Source organism: Chionomys nivalis, chromosome 10 (genome assembly GCF_950005125.1).
Source record: "Chionomys nivalis chromosome 10, mChiNiv1.1, whole genome shotgun sequence".
NCBI classification, from domain to species: Eukaryota; Metazoa; Chordata; class Mammalia; order Rodentia; family Cricetidae; genus Chionomys; species Chionomys nivalis.
This window is the reverse complement of record NC_080095.1, coordinates 82797854-82822546: the sequence shown is the minus strand read 5'-3', so window position 1 is coordinate 82822546 and position 24693 is coordinate 82797854. Positions and strand designations below refer to the sequence as shown.

The following is a 24693-nucleotide window of genomic DNA, read 5'->3' as shown; positions in this document are numbered from 1 at the left end:
ATATTCAGATAAAAATTAATTAGGTGTACAAAGGCTATAATTGTTTCCTTTTAGTTTGCATTAAGGCTGGCCTCTTTTGGGGCTGGAAAGATGGCTCAGCAGTTAAGAGTACTGGCTGCTCTTCCAGATGACCCAGGTTCAATTCCCAGCACCTACATAACAGCTTACAACTGTCTGGAACTCCTGTTCCAGGGGATGCAATGCCCTCACATAAACATATATGCAGGCAAAACACCGATATAGATAAAATAAAAAATAAATTATTTAAAAAAATAATGGCCTCTCTGTCTGTCTGTCTCTTCTGTCTCTGTCTCTGTGTTATGGATGTATCTTTCAGTCTTGTACTAAAAAGATTTGAGGTCATCTATTTGTTTATAAAGTAAAAATAACATAACAAGAGTATATGGAAAAGGGGAAGAATTCACAATAGGCCACAGAAAGTAAACAACAACAACAGCAACACAAAAACTCCCACAGATTCCAAATATTTACACAGAGTGATCTTCAACTTCATCTCTAGCTAAAGGGACAATCCGATCCATGTCTTCATCCAACTTTGAGAAGTTAAAAACAGAACAGAACAAAACAAAACCTCTTTATGAGAATCAGTGCTTTTGAAGAAATTGAGACCAATGGAAATTTCCCCAGAGGATTATTGTGGAGAACATACTTGGAAGATAATAAAACACATACCTCATAGTGTTACTATGGTAGACACAGCCAACCTTCACAAGAAACTGAACATCTAGAGGATGACTTTGTTGACATGTTGAGTAGCGTTTAAGAATACCAGGGCCCTAATATCTTGGGTGTTGAGTAACATTCCATGTGGGTGGAATAACCCATAAATGGATTTATGGGTGTTCCAATGCCATGCCTCCAATCTTATATTTTTATATTTTCCAGGTTACATTCAACAGATAAACCAAGTCCTAAGAATATGAAAACCTCCTTTGTCTGAATCAACATATTCAAACTCTTACCCTCTTTTGCATGCATCTTCCTTGGAGAGATGGGAAGTACTCTGTCTTCACACTGGGGTGGAAGAGGCCAAGTTGACCTAGTTAACTGGCCGGAGTGAAAATCCCAAGAGGAATCCATTGCCAGCTCTGTACTTCTAATGTAATAGGCACACTTGTCCTCTCCTACTTGACCTATATTGGGTATTATTAGGGTAATTCGTTCTTAACCAATTGCGTTCCAAGTGACTTTGCGTTGCTCTGCTCTTCCCCCCCCCATCCACCCAGGGCCCTGTTTCCACCGCTGCACATTTCCTTTCCCGACTCAGACTTCAAGGCTCACTCCACGGAGACCTATGTCTCTGCACCCTGTCTGGGCAGTTGTACTTTTTGTTCCTAAATACTCATTGTGCGTACGTACTTGCTCGTGATGTTTTTTTCTGCTTGGATGTTCCTTCCTCTCCCTGTATCTACCAGATAAGATGAAACTGAATTCATCTTTAGAGGCTTCCTTACAGCTCTCTTCTGTCTCACAGGAAGGATTCATTCTTCCCTCTGCACACCACTCTCACTGCAATCTTCACACAAAGTGTCCCTTGGCATGGAGTGGTGCCAGTCTGCCTTCTGAACCTGCTGTGCCCAGCACAATGTTCAACACCCTTCACATGATCTGCCCATCGTGAGACGGCTAAGAGCTTTCTGTGCAGAAGCCAAGTTAGGTCTTGGGCAAGATTCACTGCTTTTAAATTATAAGGACTTGGAAAGCAGTTATGTTTGAAGGGGATTAAACTGGGCAGACCCCTTAGCCTTTCGAGAACAACACTGGCCTGGCCCGGGGCCCTGAAGCACACACAGCAGGGATTTAGTAAGGGCACATTGAGTCCATGTTCTGTCTTAGACAAGGTGAACACAGCTCCATGACAACAGGATGGGGCAGGAGGCTGGGGGAGTCCAGTCAGCAGGTGACAGACATATACAGGGGTCAGACGTCCCATGCAAAGGAAAGGAAGCTCCGGAGGGGTAAGAGATGACAACCAGAAGACTGTCAAGGGCAAGGTCTGGACGTGGGGAACTCAGCTGTATCTCCAGAGTAGCAAAGCAAGAAGACAGCCTTCTATTCCTAGAGCAGATGTCTCTGGGGGAGATGCTGAGGCAGAAACAGTTAAAACAACCCAGGAGCCAGTCAGCCTGACGCTCGCAGACACGATTTCAGTCAAGAACCTTCAGGTTCTCAGCAACTCCCAGAGTCGGACTCGGTCCCGAGACTGGCCAGGTGACTGCAGCTGGAGGCCTGGTGCACTCTGATTTGGGGACAAGATGGCAGGTATGCCAAACAGGGCAGACTGGTAACGCTAGCAAGAAAACTTCAACCAGTGCCAATCCAAGTAACCAGCTCTGGGCTTCCTGGGAAACACTTCTTAACAGTGACATCTAGGGGCAAGTGCCTTTAGGGACGCTCCTCAAACTTTTCTCTGCACAGAAGAGTGCTGTTTAGTTCTCCAGATGACCAGTTTTGGCTAACACATTTCCTCAGTGCTGCGGTGTACAAAGACCACCTTCCTCTCCATAGATTTGACTGTAAGAGATCAAGTTGGTCATGTTCACAAATGAACTTGTATTGAACATGCCCTATAGGGTTGTATCCCACATCCTGTATCTCTGGGTGTAGATGGTTGCTTTGCTTCAAACACACACACACACACACACACGACACACAGAGGCACATACATAACACACATGCACACATTCACAATGCACGCATGCATGTACGCATGCACACACATGCATACACACACAGGCACACACATGCACGCACACACGCATGCACACACATGACACACAGGCACACAACACACGCACGAATGCACACACACATACATGCATGCACGTATGCACGCACACACACATGCACGCACACACACGCATGCATACATATGACTCACAGGCACACACACAACACACATGCACACACATATGCACACTCATACACATATGTACAGGATCTTAGTAAACAGTCCAGATGGTCTAGGCTGGCCTCAATGCTATTATTCTTTTGCTCCAACCACCCATGTCTATTTCTTACATTAAGTTTTTAGTTTTTAGGGTTTTTTTTTTTTTTGGTTTGTTTTTGTTGTTGTTGCTGTTTTTCAAGACAGGGTTGCTCTATGTACATGCGCCACTGCTGCCAAGTTCTTACCTTAAATTTAAAGCAATTTCTTACCTACAACTTTTGAGAAGATAAATATGAATGATTGGAAAACCTTGAAATGTTGGCAGTATTGTCTCTGGAAGATGGGCTGAGGGTTAGATGTCTGATATTTAAAAGAAAACTGCTTTTAGGTGGCAGTGGTGGTACATACCTTTAGTCCAACACTTGGGAGAAAGAAGCAGGCATAGCTCTGCAAATCTGAGGACAACCTGGTCTACACAGTGAGACTTTGTCTCAAAAAAGCAAAATAATAAACCTAAAGTTTATTTTTTTGGCTTTTATTTTTAATGAAAAATTACTGCTTAGAAAAATGCTAATCCAATTCCTATTAAAATAAACAGGAATTCAAATATCATTTGCCTTTGATTTTGTATGTTTTATATGTTTATATTCACTGAAATTTAAGATATAGTGATATCGAGGCAGGACAGAATGAGAGAGCAAATTACAGGGATGCGGGAACAAACAGGTGGTTCTCACCCAGAGTCTGAGTGAAACCTCTCCCTAAATGACAAACAGGAATTGCAGCACAATTAATACTTGCTGCTGACGGTGCTGGCTTCCAGGCAGTGTTCTTTTCATACACAGATATTTTATGTTTAAAAAACAAGGAGTCAGGCTGGAGACTCAGAACATGGTGTTGGATTTAGCCTCATTGCTGTACCAATGTTTTCTGGGGGTCTTAAACAAGACTGTTGATTTTGTTTACAGTGAAGATGTCCTACCTTCCTGCACCCCGTGATCCTAGAGTCTAAATTCTAGACTTGTTCTTTACCCATTGTCTCATACAATTCAGGAGTCATCCTGTGACCCGAGGTCCCATAGCAGCCTTAGAACACAACAATTTGAGAATCACCTATCACACACACACACAGGTATATATGCATATATTATATATGTATATACTTATGAAGACAATGAAGCTCAGCTCTTAGAGAGACCTACACCTGTGCTCAGGGATATGTCTTACTTTCTCTCCAGGTCCTTTCTTTTTCTTAATGGCCATACTTAAAATCTATATTAAAATATCTTTAATAAACTTCAGCTCTGTTTCATACTTGCTTGTCCTCAAATACTTTCTGCAGTGAAGCCAAGAGCTGCTTTTGTCTAAGTTGCAGCACCTGAACAACGGAAGGAGTGCCAGAGAGATGGCGAAGTGCGTGAAGGTGCTGTCCGGCAAGCCTGGAGACCTGAGTTTGATCCCCAAACCCATGTTATGGTGGGAGGATAGAACTGACTCCTGGGTGCTGTCCTCAGAACTCCACGCATGCTGTGACATGGACACACACAACAATAATGAAATAAAATAGCATTTAAGGATTAAGGCAAATCCTTAAGCTGTTCTTCAGCATAACACCCCACTCTGTCCTTGCACTGCTGACAATCTGAAACAAGTCACCAATGTGCTAAAAACTGTTTACCTTGTTTAGAAAATATCTGCTCAGTCAAAGAGAGATGGAAATTGTCATCATTAAAACACGGGAGGCTACCCCGAAGGCCCAAATGGTGAGCCTCAGTTTTCTGTCCCTGCCTAATCACAGCTTTTTCCTAATGCCCCCCCCCCAACTCCGGAAGTAACTGATGGATCTGAGCCTAGGCTATGCCAGCTGCTTTGGAGAGAGGAGAGTGGGACTCAGCACAGCACCCTCTTTGGTTCCCCATTGCTCCCCCCAATCCCATGGGCACACATGTTTATGTTGTAAATAGAGAAGCCTCACCTCACTTTTAACAAAAAGTGGGTCAGCTTTTTTCTACCCTGCTTAACAAGTTATTCATCATGTGGTCAAAACTAGCAAGGGGACTTTTAGTTCAAAATGCAAATGTATACACTTCCTAGTTTGATTAAACACGATAGCTTTCTTACGCCAGACTCTGAGACACAGCTGAGAACTTTTACAATAACAAGCATAAATAAACATGAGCCCTGAATTATCAGTGTGAATAAAAAGAAAGGAAGAAAAGAAAAGTAAAGAAAGAAAAGCAGCTGGACGGTGGTGTACACCTTTAATCCCAGAACTCAGGAGGCAAAGGCAGGTAGATCTCTATGAGTTGGAGGCCAGCCTGTTTACAAGAGCTAGTTCCAGGACAGGCTCCAAAGCTAGAGAGAAACCCTGTCTCAAAAGAAAGAAAGAAAGAAAAAAGAAAAGCAAAAGAATTTGAGCAAGTCCACTGTTAAAGATAAAGCTCAGCTGCCCATCTTTGTGAAGATTTGGAAATTCTGCATGTGTATAATTTCCTGCATCAGTGGTCGGCTTTCTCTTGCTATAAGTGAAGAGGGTGAATGGGGGCAAGGGATGAAGACAGGTAGAGGTGGGGATTCAACTCTCTCTTTAACCTTAGCAGGCTGTTTTGTCGTGTTTCATATATTGTCTGGACGTCATTTCAAAAACAGTGTCTTAAACATTTCCAGAGTGTGAAAATTTGCCTGATGTCAATAACCATCAACCAATGGTGATGGAGTCTTGCTGCGTCTATGATTTCACTGCAATAATGCTGAGCAGCGAGCTCTGAGATAGTTGCTACATCTACAGAGTCATGGGACTGATGGTCTTGGTCTGGAACCTTCAGAATTGTGAGCTACATAAAAAGTTTCTCTTTATGACACTAACTCACTAAATAGTACCTAGAAAAACCATAAGTAGACCATATTCCTTCTTTACAGATGAAGAAAGCAAGGCTCTAAAGGAATGAGTGACTGTCATGCTGGACACAATTGGGAAGCATACTCAAGTGTGCCCGACACAAAGGTTACCTTTTGATACCTGTGTTGTGCTCGTTATATAGGTAATAATCACAGGTGTGAAAATGCTGATCAGTCTTCTAAACACGGATGTGTAGACTACAGCACAATCCACAGAAGTGTGCTTCGGGTGATACAAACTATATAGATATCATATGACTGAGGGGGTAGGGGATAATGGCTTAAGAAAGATGCTTCATATTTCACAAAGGATGAAGAAATGTTCTTAGACCAAAGAGCACAGGCTTGAGAAACTTCCCATTCAGGTATTGCATTGAGTAAATTTTGCTGGGAGGGACAGGGAGCTTGTCTTGGCTTCCTCATTATAAAAATGTTTTCATCGCAAATGTTTTTAAACTGAAAAAAAAAAAAGCTGTGACAGAAGCAATAAGAAAGCCAAGGGGAGAACCTCTGGGGTCTGGTGGAGTGATATGACCTCTGTGTGGGTTCATAAAGACATCAGCAGCAGCTGGACAAAGGGGCAGACTCCTAGGGACATCACTCACTGGCAAAAGGTAGCGGCTGTGAATCTACAGGAAAGAAGATACCCATGACTAAGGCAAAATCTCAGGCATTTGTTTGATGCTCTGAGCTGCTATTTGCTCTTGCCATGTCCTGTCCGAAGCTAGTCAGATCACCTCCACTCTCTGAGTGCCTTCTCTTCTTTAAATAGTGGAATACTTCCACCCTCCTCCTGAAACATGTCCAGTTTCTGGAAACTGTTTGAAACCCAGCTGACTGTATGCAGAAAAGTGCATGCCCACACTCCTAAAACTATCTGACTGGAGAGGGTGTGTCATTATTACCAACCAGACAACCAGCCAGTAGCTCAAGGGCCCCAGTTTCAGCAGGCACAGGTGAGTGCTGTTCCCCTGCAGTCAAGGCTCACGGCATCACCCAAGAATCATGCTAGACCCTAAGGAAACCTTAAGAAAAAGCCTTGTCCCTGGGACGTGGAGTACAAATCAAACTACGCTGAAGGCACATTAGGAAGCTGGCTATGTAGACCACCCAAGGCAAAGGGACTTCTTAAACGGTCACTCGTGGTTTCTGTTTTGTGTTTGCATTGTTATAAAATAGATGTACTTACAACTTTTCTGAATTGTGTTCCTTCACAGTTATTAAATTTGTATGTACAACATGCTCTTATTGTGTGTTTGAATCTGAACACCCTAAAGTAGACTGCTGTGGGGGCTTCTTCGCAGGCAGATGGAACCAGAGCTCACTGGAGAACCTGTGGTCAAGCTGATGAGACTGTCAATGAAAAAGGGACTACCCTTCATACAACAAAACCAGTATGTGCAACAAGAACCCCCTGTTGGTAATATGATAAATGCACACACGGTAGCAAAAACCAAGTGAAGTTCATGCTTGTTTGTGAGCCCTGAAACATACTTGAAGTTTGAGTCTTCTAATAGTCTCGAATAGCTCAATCTCGACTGTATTTTCTTGAATCTGTCCTCGCACCAGCCCCACCCAGGGCCATCCCTTATGGGACATTTTTGCTTGCTGTTTGGTTTTAGTGAGCAGGTCCCTGAAAGCATTGGTTTGCATGTACTTGGGGGAATGCACAGAGGTAAGGAGGAGGAAGTGGGTGGTCATCTCGTAAAGGGAGAAAGAGGTGAGTTCTACAGTGTGCTTGGTTGGTATTGACAGGTGAGGGAGACAGGGGTCACATACCTGAAATTTCTGGAAGTGTGGGCTTGTCTTCTTTCCAGAAGTTCCCATCACAAACAGGAAGTCTGGGGTTAGGACAAATGGCACTCTCTCTTTATTAATGCCCAGGAAACTTTTGTAATTCCCAAGAATGTGTCCAAAGTCTATGTGAAATAGGTTTCCTGAAGAGAAGGAAATGCCTGACATCAGTACACGGCATAAGTGCTTATTAACATTTTGGGTTTTTGAAACGATTTTGTGGTTGCCCGAGAATGAACAATCTTCAGTGAAAGCATTTTTATACTCTTTTATATTAGCCTGTGATATTTTCAGTCTTACCAGGCGTGTGAAAGCAGCAGCTGCAAATATCTGTTGATAGGCTTGTTTGTTAGACGGTACCAAATGTCACTCAAAAAATACCTGTCTCCAAAGTGTTCTTAGACAGGTAAATCAAAGTCTAGCTAATATCTGAGCGTCATGTTTAAGAGACACCATGTCCTTCATGTGACTGACGGATTGGTGTTGTATTCCAATCCAGCAAGAGGGGTTTTAGTTTTTCACTTTTAAGTAGCACTATAGAAATGCCAGTTTGAATCTCTTTGGGGTCAGTTCTGCCACTATTTAATTCCCAACCTCTCTTTCTACCTCTTGCTGCAATGTTCTCTCTTTCTTTAGTCTCATTTCCTGCCCTTCTTCTCTTACCCACCAACCCTCTGTCTAAAGTGACGATGTCCCTGTTCACAATGACTTCCAGGCCTGAGCTCCAGTTAGACTCTTATTCTGTGCCAGGGGGATGGGTTTGGGGTGGGCAGTGTTTAATGAGGACAAGGGCTTCAGATGGACAGCGGTGACAACTGTGATGACTAAAACAGAATGTTTCATATATATATATATATATATATATATATATATATATATATATATATGCTACTATGATAATTTTATTTTACAGTGGGCAAACTCACCTGTCTCTGAGATCATAATGTTGTCGTTGTGTCTGTCACCTATCCCGAGAACAAACGTCGCCACACAGTAGCCGGCACAAGAGTAAACAAACCTCTCCACTGCTGCCTGAAACTGATGAGGTTGTGTGTGAATGCCAGTCGCTCTCCAAGCACAGAGAGCAGCAGAGTCGATTACAAATGCCTTCCAGAAAGAGTGTTCTAGGAACCACTTCAGACAGCAAGAAAGTTGAGTCCAGTCTCATTAGTTTTTTTTTATCAAGGAGGTGCCAACTGTCATAATGTTCTACTTTGTATTGAGTCAACCAGACACCTGGACATGAGGGAGACTCAAGAAGCAAAAGGCTACAGTGATTTGTTCAAAGTTCTCACCCTCTCCTTGCCCACAACGGTACAAAACTATAGAGATTCCTGCATCCATGCTTTGCCTGTGACCACTAAGTGGATGGGTGGTTTCACAAGTCTTCATGTATAACAGATTAATAAAGGTTACTAATTATATTTCCTCCACTCAGGCTGATAGCCATGCAAATGTCAGGTGCTGTTCTTGGAGGGTAGAACTTTAAATGGCACCCAGAGAGACCAACCAGTTTGTGAAGGATACAGCACACGCACTTCAGCAAGATGGACATTTTCAACATCCATAACTTACCGTTTGTTTGGTCTGAAGGAATGTGTATATGGTAACTAAATCTTTGTGTTGTACAACAAAAATAGCTTTAAAAGTGCTAACAGACTATTTCAGAGAAACAAATTCTATGCAAAGCTTGACTGGTAAACAAAACTGAAGCAAATGTTTCCCAGGCCTAGAACTAGGCACTCTGCCTCACAGATAAGCTGTATCATCAGGGGAAAACCCTTGAAACCACCGCTGCTTCAGGAGCAAACCCAGAGACATCCACGGGAAGCGCCTGTCCAGACCAGAAGTCACGACTATCATATGGAAGGCAAGCTGGAAGGAGGACCGGGCCCGGGGTGGGGATGGGAGAGCAAGAACTCACCTTCTCTTCAATAGGGCATTTTTCCTTGAGCCAGTGATTCAGGACTTCATCTTTGAATGCCCCTGTGTTACCCACTGTGCTTTGCTGAATTTGAGCGATTGTTGTGGCATCTTTCACAATCTCGATCATCCCTGTGTGAAGAGTCACAGAATTCAACACTTCTTAGTCTTGACTGAGTGGCGTAGAGGGTTTTTTCTTTTATCTGATGCTTTTTGAGGCCAAAGCTCTATTTTTCAGGTCTGAGCTATTTTGTTGTTTGTTTCTTGAAAAGGTAATAACAGCCAATGGCTGCAGGATTTGTATGGAATACTCTTTCAATATCCCTGAATAAGGAGAGGAAATGGCTGCTTTTGAGTACTAACAGATGAAGACATCTATGTGCCAAGTTCAGCCTTTCTTGCTTGCGATTGGTACCTTTCCCTTTTTAGGTAACATGGCCTGAAATGTTTTGTGCAGTTTTCATAGGAGAACCTTGAATAAAAATAAGAGAGGCTGAAACTAAAATGTTAAATGTCTAAAAAAGTACCTGAGTGGAGTGTGTAATAGCTCCAGTAATGTGAATTCTGGAATTTAAAAAGAAGTGACAGTTCTTTCTGTCTAATTTTAAATGTTATTTGTGAGAGAAAAGCTTAGTGTGCAATGACATGAGCTGTGGTGGAGATGGGGAGAGGAGCTGGAGGAGGGCGCAGTTCTCAGGATGCTCGTTCCCTTTGTGGTCACAGACCTGAGTCAGTTATCCGCGTGTCTTCATTACGCCCTCATTGAACCCAGAGTCACTTTCAGCAACCTGGGGACATAGCTACCTTCTGATTTTTAAGTATGGCTTGCCAGCTAAGGAACGCTTCACCGAGAGTGGTATGCTCATTGCCGGATGCGACTACAAACCTATTTTGTCACCAGTTGAGATGCAGCCATATGGCAGAAGGCACAGGTCCAGGGATTCCGTCTCCCAAATGGACTCCATGATGCGTAGAATCTGGGAATCAAGTACAGACATTTCTACTATACATAGATGTTGACCAATGCATTTTCTTCTCTCTTAAAAGAGCCAGGAACCTTGGATAAACTGGGGGGGGGGCAGTAGAGAGGAGGGGACAGGAGGCGAGAATATGAGGGAACAGGATGGTCAAGTTGGGGGAGGATGGAGTGAGCGATAGCCAAGCACCAGGCTGAGCTTTGGGAGTCCAGTCTAAGAGAGGGAGGAGGGGCTATATGAGCAAGGGCAGGGGTTCAAGATCATGACAGGGAAGCCCATGGAGACTGCTGACCTGAACTTGTGGGAGCTCATGGACTCTGGACTCTAGACAGACAGCTGGGAAGCCTGCACAGGCTCTAACTAGGCCCTTTGCATGTGGGAGACAGTTGTATAGCTTGGTCTGTTTGAGGGGCCACTGGCAGTGGGACCAGGATCTATCCCTGGTGCATGAGCTGGCTTTTTGGAGCCTATTCCCTGCAATGGCATGACTTGCTCAATCTTGATGCAGGGAAAGGGGGTGGCTTACTCTTGCCTCAACTTAGTGTTCCAGGCTTTGTTGACTCCCCATAGGAGATCTTACCCTTTGGGAGGAGGGGGGTGCTGGGGAGAGGTAGCAGGGGGCAGGAGGAGGTGGGTGGAAGCTGGTTGGTATGTAAAATGAATAAAAAAATTAAAATTAAAAAAAAAAGCCAGGAATCTTCTCTGGTTACACACAGTATATGAGTAAATTTAAAATACATAGTAACAACTTAACTTTAATTGATCAGCCTGATACTCAGAAATTTCCTGCCATTGCAGATCTGTTAATTTCAGCCCCTGGGGTGTATGTTGAAGAAATGGATAATAGTTTTCACTTGGGGGAAGGTTTCTTGTTTTTGTTTTTTTTTTTTCCACATTTCACCATCTCCCTCATCAAACACTCCACTTCTTATGTCTGTTTCCCACAACAACTGAATGTCCTTTTGCGTGTTTGCCCCTCTGATATCCACAAGGCCCATGCTACAACCAAGGCAGTGAAATCAGAAATGGTGATATCAACACCACATATTAGCCGGTTCTTCTTTTATGTGTGATTCTTCTATTGGGAATATAATTATTGTTTCCACTCAGAGGTAAAGGAACACAGACTTAGAGAGTTACAGTAAACAGTGAGTTTCAACAAAAGTCTAAGTATGAACTGTCCCTCAGAATTAGAGCAACAGGAAGGCAACTTTTTGTGGTTTTGAAATGCTCATCTTTACAAATTCAAAAGACTCTACAGATTTATTTAAAACAAAGTTCATTATAAAAAAAGATTAAATAATTTATTTCTTTCCTTTTCCTTTTAAAAATCTTTCTTGGACAGAAAACAAAAACAAGAGACAAGAACAGCAATGAAATGACCTGTCCTTGAAAAGAAAGCTGAGCACTATGTTAGAAATAAACTAAAACAGAATCTTAAGGAAACTGAAAATATTGGTTTTAAATAGCCTGCCTTTAACGTACAATGCTTTGTCATACCAGGGTTTTAGAAACTTTTGCCTCTTCTGTAATGAGGCATGAGAAGCTGGTTTCTAAAGGACAGGTGAGGCGAGTGTATCCGCCTGCTAGGGAATGTCGGAAGCCCATCTTTGGCAGGATGGAGAACCATGGTGCTCATTAGATGGCTTGCCTAATGATCCATAGCTACTGTCACCAAGTAAGACTTCTCTATTAAGTACCCTTTGATTGCTGTTTATCACATGAAACAAAAAACAGAAAGGAAGGCATGTTTTAGACTAATATAAAATCCTTTCTTCAAATAATTGCAAAACACACAGTTCCTTTACCTCAACCTACCTGTAAGATCAACATGTCTTGTCGAAGATCATCGCCATGTTTAAAGATGATCCCGATGGTTTCATTGGATAGGACCGTGGGGTCAGCACATTTAAACTCCAGCCACAGGGGCTTTTTCTTGGAGGCCATCACTTTGCATTTTTCAATCTGCAAGGAAGTGGTTGCAATATCATGAATACACACTTCAGGGGCTCTGATTCTCTTGTAGAACATTTCTGTATACAAGGGCAAAGTCCTGGTTGGAAATGATTTTCAAGATTTGGATTAAATATAGAAGGTGCTCTTGTCTAAACTCAAAATACTCTCTGCGTGTGAGAAAATTCACAGTCCTTCCAACGTTGGCTCTCAGGCTGTGCTCCGAGGAGCTCTGAGGTCTGCGGAAAGACCACATGTGCAGCAGGCACCAGGTTCCCGCATTCCCATACTGTCCCACACCACCATCCGCTCAGAGCACTGATGCTAGTATCTGTTTCTGCATTCCCTTCCTGAGATTTAATCTGAAAAAGGAGTTCTAGAGCTACCACAGTGTCTGAAATATTATTACTCAAGAATCAGATGTCAGTCAAATCTAAATCAGGGAAGTTTAACAGGAATAAGTGGAAAATCTGGCACTTGGGTACAGGGCTTCCAGCCCAGTCCCCTGTAACCCTCATATCTAAACAAAGCACTGTGACAGCAGCCATAAAACCAAACCCAAACCTTTGCTGGGTTTTAGCCAAAAATGAATGCACCACAAATCAGAAACATAATGTAGGGGGCTGGAGAGAGAGTTCAGCAGTTAAGAGCACTGCTCTTGCAGAGGACCTGGGATTGGTTCCCAGCACCCACACAGGGCAGCTCACAACATCTTGTAATTCCAATTCCAGGGTATCCACCACTCTTCTGGTCTCCTCAGGCACTGCATATGCATAGCAGGCAAGCAAAATTACTCATACACATAAAATAAAAAAGTAAAAATATGTTGTCAATTTTTAAAAGCAAACAGTTGGAAAGCTATATTAATAATCATAATACTGTTATCTAAACTGTGACAGTGGATTGAATGTGCCTTTGTTATGCAGCCCCTTTCCTAGTAACTGTTTATAGATTTAGAGACGTGAAGGAAATGTCTCCTCTTCTTTCCGTGAGGTTTAACTGCTACAAGTATTTCTGTCCTGTGAGCAACTAGACCAGGAAAGACACATGGACAACTCTTGTCAGACATTAGATGTTTTGTCAGACAAAGGTATCCTTGCAGCTGTCTCAGCTTACTTCTGGGAGCTGTTTCTCGGTTAAAGTATGAAGAAAAGTCACCCATGCTGAACTTAGGGCCTAGCAGTCCGTATAATAATTGAAGTCTCAAAGAGAGGGCAGAACAGGTTGACAGACAATAACAATACTCAAACAGTTTCCAAGTGTGATAGAACACAAGTGTGATAGAACAGACACCCACACGTGCGAGGAGCACCATAGCCTGGCACTTGAAATAAGAAACCTGGGCCAACACATATCATCACCAACCCACTGAAAACCAGGGAGGAAAGAAACATGAAAAGAAATGGGGAAAAGGCTGTATTACAAACAGAACATCAAAGACAAAGTTGGCGTATTCTCATCAGGACATAGGCAAACCAGAAGAGAACGGTATGGCAAGAGAAAATGGCAAGTTAGGTTTCTCTGCCTAGTGAAAATATTGCTCAAAAAATAAATGCGTAGTAAACATTTTCAGCTAAATTAGTTCTGAAAGAATGTATTGCCAACAGCTTGTAGGATAAATTGTTAAAGATCCAAGAAAAGTAGTATTGAGAGAGTATCCAACATAATAATATGTGGGTAAATGTTTAAAATGGTTTAATCTGTTTAGCTATACATATATTTTTTTTAAAGAAAAATAATATACTATGGGGTTTAAAATACATGCAGAAGGGGTGGGTTAGTGGAGATATACTGCTGTAAGATTCTTACAAGCATGCAGAGTGGTTGTTACTGCAGTGTCACTGACACTCATACAGACACTTAGATCAATAGAAGGGATTGGAGAGTGAGGTATAGATCCTCCTACAGTACGGTCAGCTGATTCTGACTTGAAGAATTCTGTAACATTTTTAGAAGAATGTTGAGTATCTAGATTTTGCTGCTGGTACAGAAAACTCACTGAATTCACACTAGTATAAAGGATATACTAGTAACCTGATTTAAAATGCAGTAGAAGGGAAATTACTGAGTATTGGGGCATTGGGTGCTAAAGATTAGGGAAGGGCTTGATAGAACCCCATCCAGGGCTGCTCTAGCTCCCTGTGCCTTCAGAAGATCCACTGTGAAGGCCCTGACTCTAGAAAGCATGCTAGACACTTGTAAGATACAAGGAACACACAGAGACATCCCACTGATACCTACCACCAGGGTACCAGCTTTCAGTCCAGGATCATAGGGAACTCTGAAGCTCTTGGGAAGACTGGAATTCTGCAGGTTTTCAAGCTTTTGCTTGAGCTGTGAAATAACTGCAATTGTCAAAAGCAGACAGGAGTTAAGCCAGCACAAGACAGCCGTACTATCCACCATCTCAGCGTAACCTGGGGTCACCTGGGTTCCCTGTGTGGTCTACGTATTTGGTTTGGAAAGCAGCAGTAGGAAAAGGACTAGAGAACTCTGCCTTTGGAGATCTAACTCTTGAGCAGACCAAGTAAGTCAGGATTGCTGTGAGCCGCTGAACTGCGAATGTCCCTTTTTAGGCAGAGGATACATGTGAACACATGGGAAATCCTCTATCACCACAGCAGAGAGGGTGTGCTGAGAGTGAGCCTAGCCCTGCCCTTGTCTTTCCAGCCTGAGCCTTTTAACGGCCAACTGGTTTTTAGAGGAGACATGTGAACACTATTCAATAGAGTCGGGTTAGAGTTCTGTAAATTCTTCTCAAAAGAGGAAGTTAGGTTATGTACAAAAGATGTGGCAACCTCAAAATTCTCAAGGCAAAACACACGGAGTACAGATTACTGCCTGGAAAACAGGAAGAGGCCTGTTCAAATGTAAGACTGTTATTACTACCATGAGTAGTTTTGGAGGGTAGCACAAGCCATGTGCTAGAGGACAATCCAAAGAGAAGGTTAGAAATTTAAAATATTCAAAAGCTTAAATCACTTTTGGTCGGGGATGTTAGTATTCTCTTTAAGCCATAGTTCTGGGTCCAGGCTTATTAACTGAGTAAAAGATATTTTTCTAGGTTCAAGATTCATATAGTTTATCTTGCCAGAAAGATGTGTCAGTGAAGACAATTTCATGCGGTATTCATCAAAACTTTAAAGAAGTTATCAATTTTCCTAGAGCAGAGACAAGATATTGGAAATGGCTACAGAGAGGAAGTGTGTGTGTGTGTGTGTGTGTGTATGTGTATATATGCGAAAGTGACATACATTTACATATGTGTATTATTCTCAACCTAACCTCTCAATATTCTGACAATCTGAAATTAGCATGAATGTATTCAAAGATGGGGAGAGGAGAGGATTTGGAAATAACTTTTTGTATATGAATCTGTTATTGAAAATTACATCTTCTATGCACACATGGTTCTTCAATTTCTCCAAATTTCATATATATAACTTCATTTTTAAGAACATGTGAATTTATGGTCTTAAAGCATCATGTCTTATAGAAGGAGAGCTTTAAATCTGCTTACTTCATGCAAATAGGAAACAAAAAATGTCTTCTTGACTGCTTTTAGCAAAATACAACTTGAATTTCAGAAAGAAGAATCATATCAATCTTGGCATTTAGAAGGAGAACCGAGAAAATTCAGCCACTGTACCTTGGGAGCTGACATCATACTTTTCAGCAGAGAGTGATTTGATATCAATGGTCACTTTTTGTAGCATCTCGATCACTTGGACCTGCTGCGTGAAGTCCTGCAGCATGGCCATGCCGCATCCCCGCAGGTAAGCTTCCAGGATCACGGCGAACCTCTGCTGATAGTGTCTGGACTGGGCTATCTCACTTCGCAGGAACCAGAACAAGAAGTGGCCAATTCTTTTGTTCTGAGATGGGTACAAGATGGTTGAGGTCAGGATGACGAATGTTGTAGGTTTATCAGACAATTCCTGGTACCCTAAATTGTCATGCAGTTATCAAAGTGGAAATACTTACTCTCAAACCGCGCTTCAGCAGGAATCGGGCCAGAGCACTGTCATGGTATGGTTCAAATTTCACAGCCTAAAGGAAGAGCACATTGGCATTTGAAGGATTATACTCTGTGGTGGTCAGTCAGAATAAATGAAATGGACAAAAATGCATGGTTATGTGTGAATGAATCTTTCCAGTTAAGGTGGTAAGAATCTTCCTAGCCACTCACATCCAATCCCCTGCTTAGTGAACACTGAAGACGGCGAGGTGGGCACTTGCTTAGCATCCTAGAAGAGGACCGCATGGGCTGCAGGACCCCTGATGTTCAGTGCAGTGGTCAGGTTAATGGCAGAGATGAAGTTGTGAAGGCTTTGTTCCAAGTTAGAATGAACTGGGTTATTGGAAGGGGAGAGGTAGACACGGCTATAATAATTCTTTAAAGTGGAAGGCAAGAAAGCCTGTTGTAAAGCAAATGGGGAGTAGCAATACAGTACTCAAGAGAGGAACATTAGGTGCAGCTGAGTGCCAAGTGTGAAGGTCCTGAAGCCCCATAGCTTCCCTTTCGGGCAACTCCTCCCTTCTTACTGTAGGTAAAAGCAGTCCCTACCCTGCCAAACTGTGGCACAGAGCTTTGTGTAAAATACCCCTGATTGTCTATGCTCCCTTAGGCAGAACTTGATCTTCTGTGTCACATACCCCTGATTGTCTCCATTGTTAGTGTTTGGTCATCTTCACAGTGTTGGTTCTGGGTTGGATATTGATACATGAAATGACAGCTCTATTATTGAAGAAAGATAACCAGTAAAATGGAAACAAACTAAATCTTTGTGGGTGCCTACTTGTTTTTCATGTTTTATTTTTCAATAAGCTTTAAATAGTTAATGGTTTTAAAAGCAACAAGTATTATTTAATGATTGATGCATATATTGAGTTAGAAGGTCGGTCATGTGTATAAGTCTAAAACTGACTATCTTAGAATAGTTCCTTTATAAATAGGAATGGTCATTCTTTTCCCCCAAAGAACAGAAGACGTTTCCACCGCAGCATGTATTTTGGAGCCTGAAGTCTTTTTGGTGTGTTCACAGTTCTCACTCTGAGTTCGCAGTTAGATCCTATCAATACTGATCCTATCAATACTGACCTTATAATGTTTAAATCTTAGTCCCTCTTTCCGAAGTGCCTCTCTTGGGTGTGGTCAAGTAGGTGCCACAGAAGCTGCATTTAAGCTGAGTTCTGAGAATGTGGTTTCTCAGTCAACAGAGCTCACTTTAAATTGTGCTGTAAGTTTCTAACCCTAGAGCTGGTCTTCCTTCGTGTTTCACTTCTACAACAATGATGCAGATCGCAACCAAAGGACCATTTTAGCCAACAGTGAGTCATTTAGTCGGGGCTGAAATGTTTCAAATCGCTGCACAAATGAGCACCACTCTTCAAATTTCAGCTCACAATTGACCTCTTTCACCCAAAGTGGTTCCAAGAAAAACATTATTTATCTTTGAATCCAATAAAGTTTACTTTGGAAAGTTTTAATGAAAAATTGTCAGATCAAGTATTGCCTACTCAGAACTTTCTCTAGATACATTAATCAAAATTAAGTGCTACCTGGGCCCCCTATTTACTCATAGTACTCTATGGTTTCCCCAGAAGCCCTTTTCGTAATTTGTTATTAAATACACGGGCATTTAATTGAGCTGACAAAGACACACACACACACACACACACACACACACACACGTGTACTGCAGAAAATCTGGAGGATTTGTCTTCTCACTGAAGAAGCTGTTGAACTAAGGAATAACCACATCTGCATTGTACAATACCATTTCTATCTTAGCTTTTCTGTTCCTTTCCTGTATCAAGTAATAGGACGTAAGTTGAGAACTACTATCATGAGCAGCGTTCTTGCTTCTTAGTTCTTTGACAACTCAGCTAAATCGCAGGCATATCACTGACCCCACAGGACCACAGGGAGAATCATGGGAACTCAGTGAAACACAGACCCATGCCTGTTTGAAAAGGGCAGCTGCCAAGATTCTGGACAGCACAACCATTTAGCCAAATAACATTAGCAAGTTCAACCTTGGGCTTATGACTTCCCCAGCCATAGGAGTACAGTACTAAGCATGACATTTTCTCATGTAAAGCGACCTCAAAGCCATCCTGAACTCACAGTAACTGTGGTTACCTGTACACGACACACACAGGATCAAAGCAGCCCATGTCTGTCACAGTTGGGGTAGAGGGCCTCTAGGCCCACCTCTTATTGAGGAGCTATTGGCAGTGGAGAGCTGACAGGAGAGGGAAAGTCATGCTTTCTGGAAGATGTGGCCACTGGTAAGATACCCATGCTCCTCCAGTGGGTGGCTGCATACCCATAAACACATGGACAGTGATAACTGGACTTACCAGTTATCAGAGAAAAATGGACATTAACTTGAGAGAGAGATATATTAACAAGGACAGAAGATAATTTGTAGGGAAACTAGGGGTTATATATCATCATATTTCAATATATACCTGTATAAAATTCTCAAGAATTAAGAAAAACTTTTAAAAGATGTCACCGGGATATGACATGTTGTTATATAAACTGTAATAAGCACAGACAGAGATTTAAAATTTTCTAGCCCACATTATCCTGCCACTAGATTCATGTAGGATATTTGGTAGATGTGAACATGATTAAAGCCAGGGGTTAATAGGTCCATTTCTTTTAAAAATATGTGGTCTTGAAGACATAGCTTAGTCTCCTTGTATCTCAGTTTCCATATGTATAAAATGCAAACCCAAATTCCAATTTGATCACCATTATAGCTATTGGTGGAATCAAATGACACAATACACAAAAATATATGTAAATCGCTTGGAGCCTTGGCATAAGGAAGCTTGCAACAAGTTCAACTCATCATTAAAATAATTAAACAGGACAACGTGACTCCCACTGGGGCAATGCTCCTAAAAAGTGAAGGACAGCACTGATGTCTTTCAAAAGCTTGCTGGCAAACCCTCAAAGACACTGAAAAAAAAAAAGTCAATGAGAGCTTTTACAACTTTTTGGCGTGGCTTCATCAGCTCTGGTCTGACTGATCATGAAACTGAACAAAGGGTGTGGGATGAAGGCTTCAGGGGGTGCCTGAGTGCATGCAAATCCGTTCTCTGAGACAGCAGTTCCTGCTAACCTCCCCGGAGCCTACCTGCACCAGCTGGAGAAGGTAATGCAAAACATCATCGTCCTCCAGGCTCTCCAGTTTCTGAACTGCAATGGCTCTTACGTTTTCATCTGAAAAATTGCAGTCCAGGAGCTGCATGGTTAAACCAACGTCCAAAGCACTTTGATCCCACACTTCCCTTCTAGCTAACAGCTGGTATGTTTTGGCCACAATTTCTTGCTGTCCCCATTTCACAGAACTGAATAGCTTAGGGTATGCCTTCGGATGCTTCAGGCTTTCATATCTAAAATGCCACAGCAGTTCTTTGTCCTCAGCTGTGAGGGGGTTAAGTGGATCGGTGGCTATGATCGCCTCCAGTTGCTTGCGAAGCTGATTGGGCATTTCAGCTCGGACTCTATCTCCTTCCGGGTCGGGGGTGGGCTGATGCTTAGGCAGGGCTATGGGATGACAGTAGTTGTCCAGCAGGATGGAGATGGACATTGAGTTCTCCTTGTCAGGGTTGGTCGCAGACGTGAGCTTGTCAGCATTGAAGCTGCCTTGTTCCTCCGCCTTCCCAGATATCTGCCACATGTGGAGGACATAGTCACCATGGCGGAGCAGGAACCGGTGGTCTATTAGCAGTAAATTCACATAATAGAGAAGCTGGGCTTTGCTCTTGGACTCCAAGCCTGGCGTCTCTGAAGATGCCTTGCTGGACAGTGCTGGCGTTTTGCAGCAGTAGATCTGAAGGTTCAACAGGGCCCCTTTGGGCAAGTCTTTGATTTTGATGCCGAATTCCAACCACACATTCCAGAGCACTTCCTCCGTGAAGGGCTTAGGGCTGGTTCTCCTTTGGCAAAGGACTTGTTGTCCATGTTGGATGTTGGCTTCCACAAACACAGTGAGGTCGGTGTTCCGGGGTAGGACAGGGATGTCAATGCCTCTAATCTTGACCCTGAACTTTCGGTCACAGTCCCACAAAGACACCGTGAACACACTCTCGTGGTCCTTGCCGTGGATGGTGAGCTGCTCGTGGTAGCCGGTGACTCCCGTGCAGTCATCCACCAGTGGCCAGTCTTCCTTCCTCACCTCGTCTAGGGCTGGGTCTGGAGGCGTGTCGAGCACCAGGTGTATTTCGTCTCCGTTCTTGAGGCATTGCCTCACCCACTGGAAGTTTTTAAGGGGCGTTTCGCCAACCAGGTACTCATCGCGGCCACAGACCCGCAGCACAAAGTCCTGCTCACTCTGACTTTCTGGGATATTCAATAGGGACTTCTTCTTGGCCATCTTGGTGAAGAAGCTCTGAAGGATGGCGCCGGGTGTATCATCCGCGGAGACCTTGATGGTTTGACTGGTGGTGCTCCGGTGGATGACAATGAAGATGCAATTGTTGGCAATCTTCCTTGACAGGTAGTCTGGGAGAGGCTTGGACGTCACCCAAGGGTGCATAGCATAGAGTCTGGCATCACGGCCAGCCACCTCTGCCATGCGAGGCGTGACCAGACGGCGGCGGGTGAACTCTAGCTCATCATCATGCACGTTGCTGACGTCAGTGACGTCGTAGCCAATCAGGGAGGTAAGCTGCTTTTGGAAAGCTAGGGTCTCCTCAGAAGGTGTGTGTCGCTGTACCACGTGGATCTGACCAGGGCTCTTATGCATCATTTTCCAGTAGCGCAAGCAGTCTAGGGTCTGCACCACTTGGTACCTGTCGTAGATCTCATACCACTGCCCCTTCTTCTGGTAGAGCAGGAGGAAGTGGTCTGGGCCCAACCGGTGGTAGAATTCGGCGGCCACGCTGGTCTCCAGTGCACGCAGCCAGACCTGGGCTTTCATTTGCTCCACGTTGCCGTGGCCAGCCACGTGCAGCAGTGCTGTTTCTGGAGTTTTGCTGATGCGCTGGCTGGTGGGCAGCACGAACTCAATGGGGATGAGCTCCATCGAGGACAGGCTGGCTGCCGCGCTGCGTGGCTTCATCCTCCGGCGCCGGCGGAGGTTGTCCTCTCTCAGAACCACAGGCTGCTCATAGTTCTTCAGCTCCATGCCCTAAGCAACCTGGGAGTGGAGAAAACAGCTTTGTCAGGAGACAGACTGCAGATTCCGAGAGAAGGTGTAGTGGGTTGATACGAGCACCAGGCCTAGAGGGACCAAGTGAGCTGGATGCGGTGCTGTCTTTCACAGCGTGGTTCTCAGCCATCACTCACTGTTTAGGTGATGTGGCCTACTTAATCTCCTACTTATCTGTCATTTTGGTTATTATACTTCGGGGTGGAGGCAAAAGTTAAATAAGGCAGTTCCTCTTTTTGATTGGGTGATCCATACATGCTGGCACATTTTCTCTAGGTGTGTGTGTGATGTTTTAATTAGAAATTTGCAAAGCACTATGGGACTGTAGAGATGGCTCAGTGGATAAAACTGCTTGCTGTATAAACATAAGGTCTTGAGTTCACATCCTACTACCCACATAAGCTCCCATGGGCCGGTAACCCCAGTGGTTTCTGTCTGTCTGTCTGTCTGTGTATGTTGGAAGGGAGGAGATCGGAGATGGGAAAAAAAGCACTGGGGCTTACTGGCCACCAGCTTAGCTGCAGGTTCAGGGAGAGACCCTGTCTGAAAGGAAGCGGGTGGAGCGTGTCTTCTCTGGCCTCTGCAGGTGTCACTGCACACATGTATGGTTACATTATACACAAATACCACACTCACATGCGTATGCACAAAGCATGTAAAACACTCATTTAGCACCATGTCCGATATTTACTGGCTCAACAATGGTAAGTGCCCTGAAGCCCATCTCAAAGCAATACAGACAAGGATGGAGTCCTGGTGTCTAAGGTGCAGCGTGAGCCTCTGAACATCACTTTGAAAACAAGCCGAGGCATTTCCTTTCTCGTTCTCACACTTCTCTAACTCAGACACCCGATCTTGCTTCATCTTCTCTATTTTCAAACTGTCTGAACCCAGAGTCTTCTCCCTAGTCAACTTCCTGTCATTTTTTTCCTTTTCATTTTTTCTTTCTATTTAAGACAGCCAGTCATTTCATTCATAAAACTCAAAAAAAAAAATCGCAAAATTGGTAAAGGCTGTAATCAAAGCCATTTGGAGGCACATAACATTTTGAATCGTGGAATGTGGACCACTCTAGCTATCATTACTATATTAGGGTAGAGGGGTCACCATACCTGGACTTTGCCAGTATGAACCTTTAGGTAATTTTAACTAAACAATTGGTTTGACCTGCCTCTGCTTTAGATAGAAGAGCCACAGGTAGCAGACAGGATTTCTGCCCTTCAGTGACCTTCTGTTTAGACCCTAAATTAATTCAGTTTCTTTTTGTCCTAATAGTTTCATCTCTGTATCAGAAATTTACAAATTTATTCTCACATTACCCACTTTTTCTGCAAATATTTAATAAGTATTTAACTTAATATTTAACATTTAGCAAGTTTTACAAAGCATTTGTGGATCATTATGGCCTCTTCCACCAAGGAACCCATCAACAATTATTGAAATGCTCAGAAACCTAAAATTGAAAAATGATTCATAAAACATTTTAATAGTAAGCATTGCTACATTGGTACTACAGTACACCCCCAAACCACATTCAAACACTGAAACACAATATTTCAGAAAATATCATTTACTCTCGAACTGATGTTAATGAGATCCATAATTAGCATTTTTCTGAAGAACAGTGGAATATTTTTTTATATACTAAAAAGGAGAGTTTGATTAAAAGTTATAAAAGACAGTTTCATTGGATCTCAACTTATCCCAATTCTTGAGTTGTTATTTTTAAAGTCAAAACTCCCTCCTCTTAAAATATATTGAAGCTATACTTAGCAAATAAATGAAACCAACTGTCCCAAACAACTGTTTCTGCAGCTTAAAGGATTCTTTTGGTCTTTTGTTACTTTATAGAATAACTAACAAAAAAGAACCACAAGCTATATCGATACTGACATGAACTTAAAATAAAAGATGTCCAAATTTAAGTGTACAAATATAATTCGGTATCTGCCACAATGACACGAAGAACTCACACACTATCACGATACAAGGTGCAGAAGAAAAGAGACCGACCAAATACTCACTGATTTTCCTCATGGCTGGGACTAAGCGGCTCTGTCCTCTTAAAAACTACTGTCTGTCCAGTAATTTTTCAAGTACGTACATGTAAGTCTTTGAGCACCTCCCGTCATGGGCTCTGAAGCCACCCCCTTCCTCACAAACAAAACCACAAAGAGCTGATGCACCTGCGAGCCCTTGCCGGAACCTTGTGGATATACACGGTCTACACCGAGTGAGACAATGAAACCCAGACGTTCAGGGGTGGGCTCATCTCGAACCGGCAACGGCTTCAGATAAAAATATTCTAGCTGAGAAGGAAGTGACTGTCCCGTGTCAGGGTGAACAAAGAGCAAATTATAGAAAGCGGGAGTACCTGATACAGCCTGGAGGTGGTGGTGCTGGAGGGTCATTTGTTTACTCCATAAAAACAAAACAAATTCAAACCTACCCAAAGCACCTCTCGACTCTTCCGCTTTTCTGGGGCTCCCTTCATATCCAGATGCAGAGGAAGTGTTGCAGTTACCAGGAAGGAAGTTTTAACCAAGTTGATTATACATGTGATTGCTCATTTTCAAAGTGTCAGAAATGCATTTCCTGCTGAAGCACAGAGCGAGCAGAGCAGGACACAGTGCAGTGTTTACCTCGCTATTTTTTTCTCACTCTTTGGATTAATTTTTCAAAAATTGTGAGAGACTCTGACAAATTATGGAGATCCAAACCAAAAATATACCCAAGGCATAAACAAATGAAGCATGTGTGTAGCTATAAGTAGAAGAAGAAGCCTGCACAGCTACAATATTACATAACTTGTTAAGAAGAGGCAATAGCCAAGTGAAACCTTTTACCTTCTGAGAATTCACAATTCACACAAACTCTCATGTGTGCTAACCGAGGCAGGCAGGGTGGGGAGGAACGTTGTGGACTGTTGGGCTCAATCTGGATGTTTGCAAGAGTAATGTCTGTGAGCTTGCCGCATCCTTAGATTGGTGAGCTCTCTCTCTCTCTCTTTCTCTCTCTCTCTCTCTCTCTCTCTCTCTCTCTCTCTCTCTCTCTCTCTCTCTCT

General features: G+C 43.1%; 1 protein-coding gene across 2 annotated transcripts in view; it reads right to left on the bottom strand.

Moving 5' to 3' along the window:
- Positions 1-24120, bottom strand: part of Pik3cg (phosphatidylinositol-4,5-bisphosphate 3-kinase catalytic subunit gamma) — a 31678-nt gene extending 7558 nt beyond the window's left edge. The window contains exons 1-10 of one of the 2 annotated variants that reach the window (XM_057782603.1): positions 24079-24120; positions 19611-21617; positions 16441-16506; positions 16106-16331; positions 14698-14801; positions 12322-12468; positions 10413-10503; positions 9528-9658; positions 8530-8641; positions 7589-7746 (exon numbers count right to left, since the gene is read on the bottom strand). In XM_057782603.1, coding sequence (XP_057638586.1) covers positions 7589-7746; positions 8530-8641; positions 9528-9658; positions 10413-10503; positions 12322-12468; positions 14698-14801; positions 16106-16331; positions 16441-16506; positions 19611-21605 — 3030 coding nt within the window. In that variant the 5' untranslated portion in view covers positions 21606-21617; positions 24079-24120. Of the gene's footprint in view, positions 1-7588; positions 7747-8529; positions 8642-9527; positions 9659-10412; positions 10504-12321; positions 12469-14697; positions 14802-16105; positions 16332-16440; positions 16507-19610; positions 21618-23653; positions 23706-24078 lie in introns of those variants that run through there. The other variant, XM_057782604.1, reaches the window with a different exon arrangement.
- Between the last annotated feature and the right edge of the window lie 573 nt (positions 24121-24693).